This window comes from Ipomoea triloba, chromosome 3 (genome assembly GCF_003576645.1).
Source record: "Ipomoea triloba cultivar NCNSP0323 chromosome 3, ASM357664v1".
Classification (NCBI taxonomy): domain Eukaryota; kingdom Viridiplantae; phylum Streptophyta; class Magnoliopsida; order Solanales; family Convolvulaceae; genus Ipomoea; species Ipomoea triloba.
Window position 1 is genome coordinate 33,244,849 of NC_044918.1, and position 13,981 is coordinate 33,258,829.

The window sequence follows — 13,981 nt, forward strand, 5'->3', positions numbered from 1 at the left end:
AATGGCTAAGGGTTGGATTCATTTGTAAGAGGGGGAAGGTTTATAGTGGTTGTGTAAAATAAGTAAAAGTAAGGTTGAGATTGGGGCTTTAGGCTTTTCCATGTGGTCTATCTTTGGATGGTTTTGCGAGTGCAAGTCGTGGAATAGACTAGGGAGTTCGTGGCAAACTACCCCCTCATTCGGTTGGGGCATTTTATCGAACACTTTGTCTACCACTCCTCTCGGATGTCGTCCTTTCGGACTAAGAGCGGAGAAGTGGGTGAGTTAGACTCGTGAGTGGCCGCTATCGGGCACACACTCACTTCCTTTGGGTTTGCTACCTAATGTGGCCACAAAAGGCACAAAGCGTGAAGAACATCATCCACACAAGTTCAACATCCAACAATCAAGCAACTCACAATTCAAAGCAATAATATTAAACATCCACATAGATCTATCATGGGGCCACTAATTCCCTATATAATCTACTCTAGCATACTAAGAAACAAGAACAAGAAAGGAAATATCAAAGAAACAAGTATTAAATTAGAAAATGGAGAAAATTGTTACCACCCTTAGAAAGGGGATCTTTACAACCTTGATCTTGAAATCCCAATCTTCATTCTTGCCCTTAATCTATTCTAAACTATGAGAAGAAGGAATTTTCCCCCAAAGGGAGAAAACCCTCTAGATCTATTCTACCCTATTCTATGAATTTTCTGATCTATTCTAGTTGTGCTTAGGTTTAGGGCAAAAGGGATTTATATAGGTGACAAAAAGGGAACAAATTTCCCAAAATAGCCCTTGGCCTGACCACGCTTGCTTCCACGCGTGGTGGCGGGCGTGGGAGCTTACTAGAATTATTCCACGCCCAGCCACACACGTGTGAGGCTGCGTGGGACGCTACTGCATTTCGGCTTGTTTGTCTTTTGCTCTATTTTAGCCTCAAATCCCTCTCCAACCTGTGAAATACCTCAAAACTCTTTCTAGAAATGTTGTTAGAAGATTTTGATCGCATTTGAGCTAAAATGCATGCAATTGTTGTAATCGGATGTCAAAACGATGCACTTTTAATCTAATAAAGACCCCTTATAAGTGCTATTCTTGGTGCTTATCATCTCCATTCGTATAGCTTCAACATTCATTATTGAAGTACCCTGTTTCACTTTTTAATCCCTACATAACATAATTAGACAGTTTAGATACCATTACATCCATAAATTTTGAGCACTAACTAATATATGTGGTTGAAGGTATGACGGTCTACCCTGTCTTCATACCAAATATTCCTATTAGAGGTTGGCTGAGTTTTAGGCTCTACTACTGCACCTGACTATAGCACAAGTAGCATGATATAGAAGTCAGAATAGGATCTAGATAGTCACATCTAAAACTAAGGAAACCGCCTTTCATGTAATATGTATAGCCAATTTCTCTAATTTCGCCATCACCCCCCCCCCCAAAGTTAAAGCGTTCGTTGTTTTATCTTATTAATGAAGGTGACATGGTCTTAGCTTGTAGCGATCCATGGAATGGCACCCACACTTACAAGCAGTCATTTACAAAAGCGATTGGAAGATTGAAAACAAAAAAAAAAAAAAAAACTATAGGGGGTAGGGAACAAAAGTGGTATCACTGCCAAGCTTCCTAGTAACGAACCACGCACCCCTAGCTGGAAAAAGCAGTTTGAAATGCATTGTGCATCAGGTGGACACATAGTAGTGTTGGTTCAATGTACATATGCGTACTGTTGGCAGAACAACCCATACCACCCAATTTAAAGACACCTTAGTGACCTGTAGACTGTGCACTAGCTTCAGAATGGGGTATTCCCACTTTAGTGGCAAAATAAACATCTAACATGGAATTGCTAACTAACTATTGGCATATTCACTTCAGTGGCAAAATAAACCCAAACATGTGTTTCAACTAACCCAAAGCAACAAATTCACATACACAAAACCACAAAAACACACCCATTTATACTTCCCTACCATAACCTCACAAATATGCATGAACATCCACGAGGCTAGCATGCACACACATAAGTAGCGCAAAGCAGCACCCTAGTGCAATGTAGGATCGTGAAACCACCCTAAAACGGGGTTGGAACAGTCCTATGCACCCCGTAATCTCGTAATGGAGTGCGATGCCAATACCATGATACCCAACCGTCAACAATAACCAGGAGCACCTACGTATGTGGGTTGCAACTACATCACTAAACAATGCGCGGGCCGCTAGTGTGTGCTACTACCTAATACAAAGATACGCACAATGCACAGACCTACGCACTCCCATCGATGTTGTGCCATGGACCACTGCAAAAAAGCAATGCCGCCCCATCACATTAATATGGAGTCCACCATGGTAAATGCACTAAGATCGATGGCAATGCATATATAGAGTCGAATGAACATACCATACTACTGTAGAATAACAAAACGAAGACGAAACATGATAAGTGTTCGCACCACCGTACGGAGATTCACGGCGGTCCTTCACCATCATTGTGGTGTAGCACCGTACCCCGGCCGTAAGATGTTTTGAACTTGCCTCGATAATCGTAAATCAAGAACGGATGGAAGCCAATACTTTGAAATTCAAACCAAATGGGAACATTGGGAATTACCAGGAATGCCCCAGGTGCACTCTAGTGAGGACTAGCACAAGGGTGCGATAATTTCTCCTAATCCATCCGATCGCGCAAAATCAATGCACAACATTGATTCACACGTTCACACAATAACTATGGTTTGCACCTGAAAACCTGAAAACCAACATGTATATGTATATATGTATTTGTGTGTGTGTGTGTGTGTGTGTGTGTGTGTATTTGGAAGCACCAATCCATCAAGCAAACTATAGAGGTATAATTAGCTCTCTTTTGTACCTAACTGGTAGTAAACCTGACATTTGTTTTGCAGTTGGTGTGTGTGCAAGATTTCATGTAAATCCCAAGGAGAGTCACCTCGTAGCAGCAAAAAAAATCCTAAGATATGTCAAAGGTACGCAAAGTGTTGGACTTTGGTATTTGAGAGGTAGATCCTTCGAATTAGTTGGCTATTCGGATGTTGATTTCGTCTGTTACAAGATAGATATGAATTGCACCTCTGGAACATGTCAATTTCTAGGAGGAAGGCTCATCTCGTGGTTTAGCAAGAAGCAAAACTCCATAGCCACAAGTACTGCTAAAGAGGAGTACATAACTACTAGAAGTTATGCTCAAATCCTTTGGATGAAGCAACAACTCTCAAGGATTATGGTGTTGAAGCCAAAGAAATAAGCATCATGTGTGACAACACTAGTGCCTAAGCCATAACTCATAATATTATTTCGAGGGTGTTTAAGTTCTTTTACATAATTTTTTTATTTTTTTCCCCTCTCTCCCAGTGAGTGTTTTTTCTCTCCTTGTGAGTGCTCTTGAGTGGTTTTCTTAGGTTTTTCCTTGTGCTTTGTCTTTAGCGATGGAGAAAGGCGGTCCGAGTGAATTGGTTGATGCGTGTGAGGCTTTGGCCATTATCGATGAAGAGGAGGGTGTGGTTCTGGAAGAAGATGATGTCCAACCAAAACAAAAGTTGGATTATCGTTTCCTTCTGGTCGGGAGAGTTGTAACTGAGAGACAGATTAAGCTGGTGGTTTTTCGGGATGTAATGGCTACTGCTTGGAAGCCTGGGAAGGGAGTTATGGTACGTGATCTGGGGAATAATCGATTTTTGTTTCTTTTTTATCATGAGCGTGATATTGCAAGAGTTGTCAATGATGGTCCATGGACCTTTGATCAGAACTTGGTTCTGCTTCGCCGTTTAACAGAAGGGGAGGATCCGATGGGTGTTGCCTTAGATACTGTATCTTTTTGGATTCAAGTTCATAATGTCCCAGTGGGGTTCATGTCTGAGAGGGTCGCTAAGGTGATCGGCAATTATGTGGGAGTGTTTGAGAAGGCTGACGAGCGAAATTTTAGTTCAAACTCGAGTTCTTTTATGCGGGTGCGAACAAGACTTGATGTCACTAAGCCTCTGAAAGCTAAAATGCGGATGAAGAAGCCGGGTGGTGAGTGGTTCTGGGTTGATCTCCGGTATGAACGACTTCCATCATTCTGCTTTCAATGTGGGGTTATAGGACATGCAGAGAAGTTTTGTCCTCAAGCTTTTGATAATCCGATGGAGGGGAAGGCTCTGCCTTTTGGAACGTGGTTGAGGGCGGGGGGCCGGAAAGCTGTGATGCCGGCGATGAACAAATGGTTGGTTTTGGAGGAGCCGGAAACGGTTGCGCCGGCGGCGGGAGTTGGGGGGGTTTCGACTGAAACGGTCATTAATGGTGGTGAATCTTTGTATTCATGTGCCGTTAAGGAACCGTTCGGGAAGGGGGACGTTGGGGAGGGGTTTCAGGGTAACGGAAAGGATAAGGTGGGGACTTTTAATGCTGATTATGAGGAGGAAGGAGTGGTGTTAGTCGAGCAGAAAAGAAGGCGTAGGGGGAGTGCAGTAAGTGTGTGTGATGGGCCGGGTAGTGAGGGTAATTGGATTAGCCCAATGTCTGTGGACTCAAGTAATCCAAATGTTGTTAAGGAGGTGGGCTTTGAAGATCAGGCCCACCGGGTCCAATGAATTGTTTTAGTTGGAACTGTCGTGGGCTGGGAAACCCATTGACAGTTCAAGTTTTGTTGGGTCTGATTAGTCAGAACAGGCCTGATATTTTATTCCTTTGTGAGACTTTAAGTAATGCTAGACGAATGGAGAGTGTGCGGGTGCGGCTAAAATATGACAATTGTTTTACCGTTGAAGCAGTAGGTAGGGGTGGAGGGCTCGCTATTTTATGGAACGGGGGTCTCGACGTAGAGGTGAAGGGGTATTCGAATCACTATATCGACACGGTTGTTTCGGCTCAGGGGTTTCAACGCTGGAGGTTTACGGGGTATTATGGCAGTTCGGAGAGACAGAATCGGCGTCACTCGTGGGACCTGTTGAGGTATTTAGCTTCAATTAATAATTTACCTTGGGTTCTTATGGGGGATTTTAACGATATAATGTTAGCAACGGAGAAAGTTGGGCGGGTTCCTCATCCTGAATGGTTGAGGTGGGGTTTTTGTGAGGCTGTGAGAGAAAGTGGGTTATCTGATTTTGGGTTTGGGGGGTGTCAATTTACTTGGGAGAGGGGGAGAGGGACAACACAGTGGGTTAGAGAAAAGTTGGATCGAGTGTTGGTTTCTGGGAATTGGCGTGATGTTTTTCCTATGGCCAAAGCTTGGTCGGTTGAGGGTACAAGTAGTGACCATTTGCCTTTGCATTTGTGTACGAATTGGGGAGGAAGGAGGAGTGTTGTTCGTCGATCCCGGTATGAAAATTCATGGGGGAAAGAGCAGGAGTGTAGGGATTTGGTGGAGTCGGCGTGGTACCGTGATGGTGCGGCTCCGATTATGGATAGAATTGAACGGTGTAGTCGGGAGGTGTGGCAGTGGGGGAGGAGGAGAAGTAGCGGTGAGAGGGAGGAGCTTAAGAGATGTAAGAAGAGGATGGGGGAGCTGCGAAATACAGGGGACAGAAGGGGTGTGTGGGAGTTTGGGGAAGTGCAGCGAAAGTATATGGCTCTTGTTCAAAATCAGAGTGATCACTGGCGTCAACGGGCTAAAGAGCTTTGGTATTCCGGGGGGGGACTGTAATAGTAAATTCTTTCATTCCTCGGTTAATAGTAGGAGGAGAAGGAATCAGATAGAGGGCCTTCGAAATGCTGATGGAGAACTGATAAGAGATGAACGCGGGAAAGCCGACATTATGGTCGATTATTTCCAAAGTCTGTTTTCTACAGAGGAGGGAGATGATCGACCTGTGCTTGAATGTCTGACCCGTCGAATTTCAGCAGATCAGAATGCTTCGCTGGTGAGGGAGGTTACGGTCGATGAGGTGAAAGCTGCAGTGTTTGGGATGCACCCGGACAAGTCCCCAGGGCCTGATGGGCTGTCTCCAGCGTTCTTCCAGACGCATTGGAACGTGGTGGGCGAGGAGGTGGTAAATTTCTGTAAACTTTTTCTTCTAACCGGTCATATGCCTGTTTGTTTAAATGACACTCATATTGTGTTAATTCCGAAAAAGAGTCATCCTGACTTGATGTCGAATTTCCGTCCTATCTCGTTATGTAATGTTGTTTATCGTGTTTTGGCAAAGGTCTTAGCTAATCGTTAGAGGGGGGTATTAGATTTGATTATTTCCCCGGCACAAAGTGCTTTTATTCCAGGGAGAACAATTATTGATAATATCCTGCTGGCCTATGAGTCGAATCATGCGATGAATCGTGTTCAAGGGGATAGGGGTGGTTATGGGGCGTTAAAAGTCGATATGAGTAAGGCATATGACCGAGTAGAGTGGGGGTTTTTAGGGCGGGTTATGGCAAAGTTAGGTTTCAGTGAGCGGTGGGTGGCTTTAATGCATGAGTGTATTTCTACAGTTCAGTATCGGATTCTGGTGGAGGGGAAAGAGTGGGGGCCTATTAGTCCGGCTAGGGGTTTACAGCAGGGGGATCCTTTGTCTCCATGTTTATTTATATTAGTAGCCGAGAGTCTTAGCGCCATGTTAAGGGTTCAGGAGGTAGAGGGTGGTTTGCAGGGGGTGAGGGTGGCCCGGGGGGCTCCACGTATTTCTCATCTATTCTTCGCGGATGATTGTCTTTTCTTTTTTAGGGCAAACAATCTTGAAGCGGGGGTTATTAGAGAAGTTTTAAAGGAGTATGGGCGGGCTAGTGGGCAACAAGTGAATTTTGCGAAAACGGCTATCGTTTTTGGAAAGAATGTGGGGAGAGAGGATAAGGAGGCTGTTTGTGAATCTCTTGGGATTACGGAACAGCAGGGTGGGAGGAATAGAATTCATTACTGGGGAAACCGGTTTTTGTCGCGAGCTGGGCGTGAGGTTCTTCTCAAGACAGTCGTACAGGCTATTCCAAACTATGCGATGAATGTGTTTTTGTTACCTAAATCTATGTGTGTTGAGATGGAGAGACTCATGAATGCATTTTGGTGGGGATGTGAGGGGCGAGGGAGCAAGGGGATTCGGTGGAGTTCGTGGGCTGACTTATGTCAACCAAAGCAGTGTGGTGGAGTGGGTTTTAGGTTAGTGAGGGAGATGAATTTGGCAATGCTGGGTAGACAAGGCTGGAATTTTTTGCATAAACCAAATTCCTTGGTGACTCGTGTTTTTAAAGCTCGTTACTTTCCAAATTGCTCTTTCCTTGATGCAAAGCCGGGGTCGAATCCTTCCTTTGTTTGGTCGAGCATTCGTGAAACTCAAAATCTGTTAAGGGAGGGAGTGAGGTGGGGTATTGGGAATGGAGAGGGTGTGCGGGTGTGGGGGGGATCCTTGGTTATCAAACACAGATGATCCTTATGTTTCTACTCAGAATCCCGGGTTTGAGCCTAGTCCTTTGGTCAAATCCTTATTTCAACCAGTGACTACTAGCTAGGATGAGGATCTGTTATATGATATTTTTATTCCGCAGGACTGTGCTAGCATTATGAGTGTTCCACTGCCCAATTGTGTTTCCCCTGATTTTCTGTTTTGGAGACGTGAGTCGAATGGATTGTATTCGGTGCGTAGTGCTTACCGAAGTCTAACTGATATGGATGTACTGAATAGTGGCTGTGAATGGACTGATGTGTGGAATTTAAATATACCGCCTAAGATTAAGTGTTTCTTTTGGACATTATGCACAATGCGTCTCCCTACTAAAGATGTTCTTCTGCTGAAACAGGTTCGGTGTGATCCGCTTTGCGCTCTTTGTGGAGTGGCGGATGAAACTGCTATGCATGTGTTTGCTAATTGTAATTTTGCACATTTGTGTTGGCATGTTATCGATCCAGATTGGGAGTTGAGTGAAATGGAATCTATTGGGCAGTGGTTACAGAATATGTGGAGGCATTTATCTCGGCAGATGGTGGAAAAGGTGGTAGTAATTTGTTGGGCTTTGTGGGAAAATCGCAATAACTCTGTTTGGCGCCAGCAGATTAAGGATCCGAGAACTATGGTCATGCATGCTTTTCTATTTTTGGAAGCGTGGAAAAAGGCTCAGCAGCATCCACATGAACACACTGCTTTTCGTCAGACTTGAATTGATGATGGTTCAGATTGGCATCCTCCTCCTGTTTCTTTTCTAAAAGTAAACATTGATGCAGCAATGGATTATGAGAATGGATGCATGGGGTTGGGGTGGGTGGTTCGGGATCATGAAGGGGAGGTTCAGGGGGTGCCAATGCGGAAGGTTGTGGGACTTTATTCAGTTCCGGAGGCTGAAGCGATGGGAGCCCGTGAGCCGTTAAGTTGGATTAAGAGGAAAGGGTGGGAGTGGGTCATCATTGAGTCTGATGCGCAGTTGGTGACAAGGGCGGTGGATGGTGGTGAGTTAAATACTCCCTTTGGCGTGTTAGTTCGGGATGTCCGGGCTCTTCTGAATCAGTTTGAGTCGGCTACTTTCAGATTTGTGCGTCGAGGTGGTAATATGGTCGCTCATGAGTTGGCAAGAAGATCCTTACGCCTGGGGAATACTGATCTTGTTGAATTTTTTGATTATATGCCTCGTTTTATATCTGCTGTGGTCTGTAAGGATTTTATGAATTAATATATTGTTTTTTTGGCTTTCAAAAAAAAAAAAAAAAGCCATAACTCATAATCTTGTATTATTAGGAACATTTGTTTTTAGATTTTGATGATACCAAATGATAGGAATTTTAGACCCCAATTATTTTATATTCAAGACTTAAGGTAATTTTGCCCTACATTTGAATTCAACCGAATGGTACCTCAAGTAGTAGTAACTTTATCTATACGAATGTTAACTAGAGACGTTAGTCACAACAACGGGTCGAAGAGTAACCTTAGTGGTTATCTCTCGAATGGTTCAGGATTGAAGAATAAAGGTTGAAGATTCAAAGAGTAAAAGACTTCAATATCGAAAGGTTGCAAAGGCCGAATAGTGGAAGGGCCAACTTTTCAAAGTGTTAGAAGAACGAATGGTAATGTCAACCATTCGTAACTAAAAGGTCGCAGAGGTCGATGAGTAGGAAGGACCTACCTTTCGAGGAGTGACAAGGGACGAATGGTAAAGTCAACCATTCGTATCCGAGGCGTAGTAGGTTTAAGGTCTCAAAGCGTTAACTTTGTTAACCATTAGAAAGGACTGCTCGAGACATTTCTCTGAGCCTACAGTCTGAATTCTGAAACATTAAAACTTGAGCATATGAGTCAGAGGAATAAAAAGTCCTAGGAGTATATCCCAATGAGGATTTTTCCTTAAAATCCTAGAAAATATGTGCAGAACAAAAAGTAATGTTCAGCGCAACAATAGTCTTTAACGGTTGGAAAATCTGACAAGCTCACATACTCTCCAGATTACGCGCCAGTCTTTACACTCTCAAAAAGTAATGTTCAACGCAACAATAGTCTATAAGCGTTTGAAATTTGTTCCTCTCTCCAACGAAACTATTCCAACGTGCCTATAAATACCCTCTTCCATGACTGAAGAAACTACTATTCATATACAAAATTTCTAAGTGTTCAAAAAGCTTTAGTATTCAAGCGACCAGTGATTGAGAAAGAGATACAAAAGCTAAATCGTCCATATCTAGAGTTTTAGAGACTTGTGCTACTTTCAAGTGAAGATTCAGATTATTAAGCCAAGATATCTAGTTTGAGAAAGAAGAAAACATTTTCTTCAACCTTTGTAATATCTACTCGGTAGCAGTAGAAAGAGGTGGAGTAAAATCGTGTTAAGTAGAGATTGAGAAAGAGATACAAAAGCTAAATCGTCCATATCTAGAGTTTTAGAGACTTGTGCTACTTTCAAGTGAAGATTCAGATTATTAAGCCAAGATAGTGCTACTTTCAAGTGAAGATTCAGATTATTAAGCCAAGATATCTAGTTTTTCAAGTGAAGATTCAGATTATTAAGCCAAGATATCTAGTTTTAGAAAGAAGAAAACATTTTCTTCAACCTTTGTAATATCTACTCGGTAGCAGTAGAAAGAGGTGGAGTAAAATCGTGTTAAGTAGAAAAACCTGGTGGTGGTATTCACGTCTGGCTTTGTGTTCAAAGCATGAACATTAGTGTGTTGTACTGGAAGATAGTGCAAACCTCCTTAAGGGTCTTAAGGAGAAGAGTGGAGTAGGTTGGTTATAGCCGAACCATTATAAATCTCTCTCTCTCTCTCTCTCTCTCTAATTATTTATAGCTTTATTGCATAATTGTAACCCCTCACCTATTCGAGTAAAATTAAGGTTCAAAAAACATTTCTTTAGGCTATAACATTCATGAGATGATCTCCCGATGCCTCAAAAGAATTATTATAAGTAAGGACAGTTAGTAATAAGCTGCGATCGTACGTCCCGGTCACGAACCGTAAAACTTTTAGGAACTAGTATTCGGACCCGTTTGTCCTAGGAAATGGATTTTTAGGCATCATACTATTATTCTTGAATTTCCTATTTAATTAGATTAGCCCATAGCAGCCAAAATTTATTTGTGATCGTACATCGCGAAATTTCGCGGTGTACCGAACCTAGCCCAATTTTGAGTTCTAGACTGGAATAAATTTTTGGGTTCGAGAATTATTTGAATTGAATTAGTTTCTACCAAGAATTCATCTGATTTAATCCCAAGCAGTCTAAGTTAAGATATTTTGGATTATTTTATTCCAAATTAGGTGGGATCTTATCCTAAAAGGAGTGGACTAGTCAACCATTGACCAAGACCATAAAAACCCAATTTTCCTTCTTCTTTCCCCCTAGTGTGGCCGAAATACTCAAAGAGAGAGAGAGAGTGAAATTGTCATCATCTTCTTCAAAGCTCCAACTTCCATAGCCAAGATCTCCACACAAACCTCCAAGATATTCGGTAAAACTCCAATTTTATTCGGTAAATAGCTTTATTTTGCATCCTAGAACATGAATCTAAGTTAAAATTTCTTAAAATCATGTGTTATGTGGTTGATGGAATTCTAGGGTTTTAGGGTGAATTGGGGGAAAACATCTACAAGGATCTCCTACAAGGTTTGGAACCCATTTGAGGTAAGGAATCCCTTTATTTGGTTGAGGTTGTCTGAAACTAGGTAATTGATGATTTGGTTGAAATTATTTTGAGTGCTAGATGGAACTTTTGTGTACATTATGCATGTGTAAATATATATAATGATATTATTCATGATATATGTGTGTACAAAATATTGTGGGTATGAGGTGGTTGTCAATGTGCTCAAAATATCCAATTTAAGTATACTAAGTGTATTATAAAATATATGTAGTATATATACATGTAAGGTAGTATAAAAAATATGGGTGTATATATTTGTGTTTCATGTTATATATATATAATTATATATAAAAAGTGTATGGGTATGTACATATACTTAATTTCGTGAAGAGTGTGTGTGTGTAGCTAATGGTGTGAGTATATATATATATGTTTCACGTGAGGTGTGTGTGTGTATAGCCTACTGTATAAGAATATATATATATACATATTAAAGTGGGTGTGTGACTATAGTATATATATATGTACTTAATATAAGTATTAGTTATATATACATATATAAAGTATGTATATACGCGTAGAATAATATGCGTATATATATATATTTATATACAAATTATACGTATGAGTTATGTATATACATAAGGGCCGTATATTTATGAGTACATATATGAGTATGTATGTATTAATAAAATGTCACATTTTGTGTATAGTCTATGGTATGTGTAACCCATAATTACATATGTGGGTAGTAAGAAGAACAACACTATGTAGTTGGGTAGTACGTGTTCGTAAAGAATAAATGTTGTGGTGTGTTGCGCATATGTTGATATTGGAAAATGTACATGTTATATGCATTGAGATGTATGTGTTAAATGTAAGACTTATGTGATAAATGTGGAGTTGAAAGTGTAGAGTAGTTACACTTGAATTACCTTAGTGACATGATGTTAGTGGATCATTCAAATGTTTTGAAAAGAAAAGGAGAATTTTTGAAATGGGTTGAAAGGGGAATTAACTTTCGAGTATGGGCATTGACCCAAGTATGTCCAAACTTTTTTTTTTTCAAAGCAAGAAAGGGAAAGGAATAGAAAATGTTTTCAAACCTTAGTTCTAGTAAAGTGGTGAAGGATCTTGTTAACCACGGAATAAAGATGAGCTTAAAGTGCCTATTCCGCATGGTAATTATGTGTATGATCAGTCATACTGTGGGCGAAGTCTATTCGCGAGTACTATATCACCCGGAAGGAAAAGGTACTCCTACGGGGGTGTGCACACTTAAGTATAGTCACTCTATGTTCGGGTAGGTGTCGTTCTTATGAACCTAGTGAGGCTAGCTAGGAATCATTCCAACGCTCCTATAAGTCCAGGGGATCAGTATTAGACCGGGCGATGACCACGGAACCCGAGTTCAACGATCCAAGTGGTCAAAAGTGGAGAAAGACTCCAAAGGCCTCACACTTTCTATCTAGGACTAAGTGGAATTTTGAAATATGAATGTAGTTACTCCGTAACTACGGGAAAGAAAGCCGTGACAAGTGTTTATTTACCCAAAGGTTGTGGGTGATCTCTCTCCTTGAAAAGTGAAAAGTGGTGAGAATTTCATTATGAGAGAAAGGTTTCTACTAAAGTGATTGCAAACAAGATGTGTGAATTATATTTTACACTACTTGCTAGTATGCTTACTTGTTAGCAATATATTGTTGAGTATGTCAATGAATATCAAATGACCTTGTCAAGAGGGGAAATTATGCATATTGAATTCTACTTTACTGTATGCAAGTTGTTAATTATAACTGTTGCAGGTAGAATCTTGCAGATGAGTAAGGTATAGGGTTTTCTATGTAATCTTTTTTTTTTTTTACAAACCTTTACTTAGTTTTAAATAACCCTTGGATATCCTTACTTAGCCGTCGTGCTAACTACACTTCACTGTGTTCTTATCAGATGCAGTCTAGTGTCAGTTCTTGCAGTCCGGTGAACTCCGAAAGTTCACCGGAGTATGTGTGTCAGGGCATGGATTATGATGATTACATACAGATGATGGAGGGAGAAGACCCATACGCACCTGGTTATGCTCCCGAGGCTCCCACGAACCCAGATACTCCTATGGCTCCGTCGGCCCCTTTTGTCTCTTGCCCGGTTATGGACGAGGTCCAGGCTGCTTACGGCTTTTACCCCATAGAGCCGTTAGATGGTAGCGATCCCCTGGAGTTCATTGTGCACTACCCCTACCCTTGGGACCCTAGCCCTCGGGATGTTTGGGAGGAGTGGTCGATGGTCATAACCACTTCTCGGTTTTTGGACCATATTACCTGGTATGAGGGGGAGTGGCACCTGGTCTGGGGAGAGTTCACTGGCCCCGTGTACCGCAGGCTTGACTAGATGTTGGATCTTTGGGAGTCTTTGGGAATTTTTTGGTGTACATATATTTTTTTTGTAGCCTCGGTGATGGCTAGGTATGACCAGTTGCGTCTAGGTGGAACCTTGTTGGTATTTTCGCCCGTGGGTCAATCTTATGTATGTATTTTTGCAACATTATATACTTTGCTTAATGAAGCTTCACTAGTTGCTATGTATGAAAGTGTTAAGTACCTGTTGAGTGATTATTGTGATGAGAATAGTTCCTTTAGCCTGTGCACCTAGAGTGAGGTTTATCGCGGAATGATAGAACTCTCTCTCTAGGTGTGGCGGTAATGCCTCGGATGTACGGGAAGGTAGGTCCGGGGTGTTACAAAGTGGTATCAGAGCCTAGGTTGAACCTTCGGGAATTAGGTCGAAGCCTAGGTTGTGTGGTCTTGTTGAAGGTCTAGGATTGGAACTTGGAGAATTCGATTTCCAAGGTCCAAGTTTGAGTCAGCCTAAGTTTTCTAAGACTGAGCCTAAGTGTGAGTTCTGGAGCGGAGCTGGAGACCAGGCAGCATCAAAAAGGGGTACCTCATCATCTGTATTTCGTGAAATCTCCCGATTCTAAAATGCTTTGATTAATAAT

General features: G+C 41.7%; 2 protein-coding genes across 2 annotated transcripts; both read left to right on the plus strand.

The window, feature by feature from the left end:
- Positions 1 to 4,714: 4,714 nt before the first annotated feature.
- Positions 4,715 to 8,076, plus strand: LOC116013238. Its single transcript, XM_031252885.1, has 4 exons — positions 4,715 to 5,619; positions 5,675 to 6,114; positions 6,214 to 7,313; positions 7,468 to 8,076. Exons 1-4 carry the CDS (start codon positions 4,715 to 4,717, stop codon positions 8,074 to 8,076), a joined length of 3,054 nt encoding a protein of 1,017 aa, XP_031108745.1.
- Positions 8,077 to 8,142: 66 nt separating this feature from the next.
- On the plus strand, positions 8,143 to 8,583 carry LOC116013239. The gene has a single exon (XM_031252886.1). It carries the CDS (start codon positions 8,143 to 8,145, stop codon positions 8,581 to 8,583), a length of 441 nt encoding a protein of 146 aa, XP_031108746.1.
- The last annotated feature ends 5,398 nt before the right edge of the window (positions 8,584 to 13,981 follow it).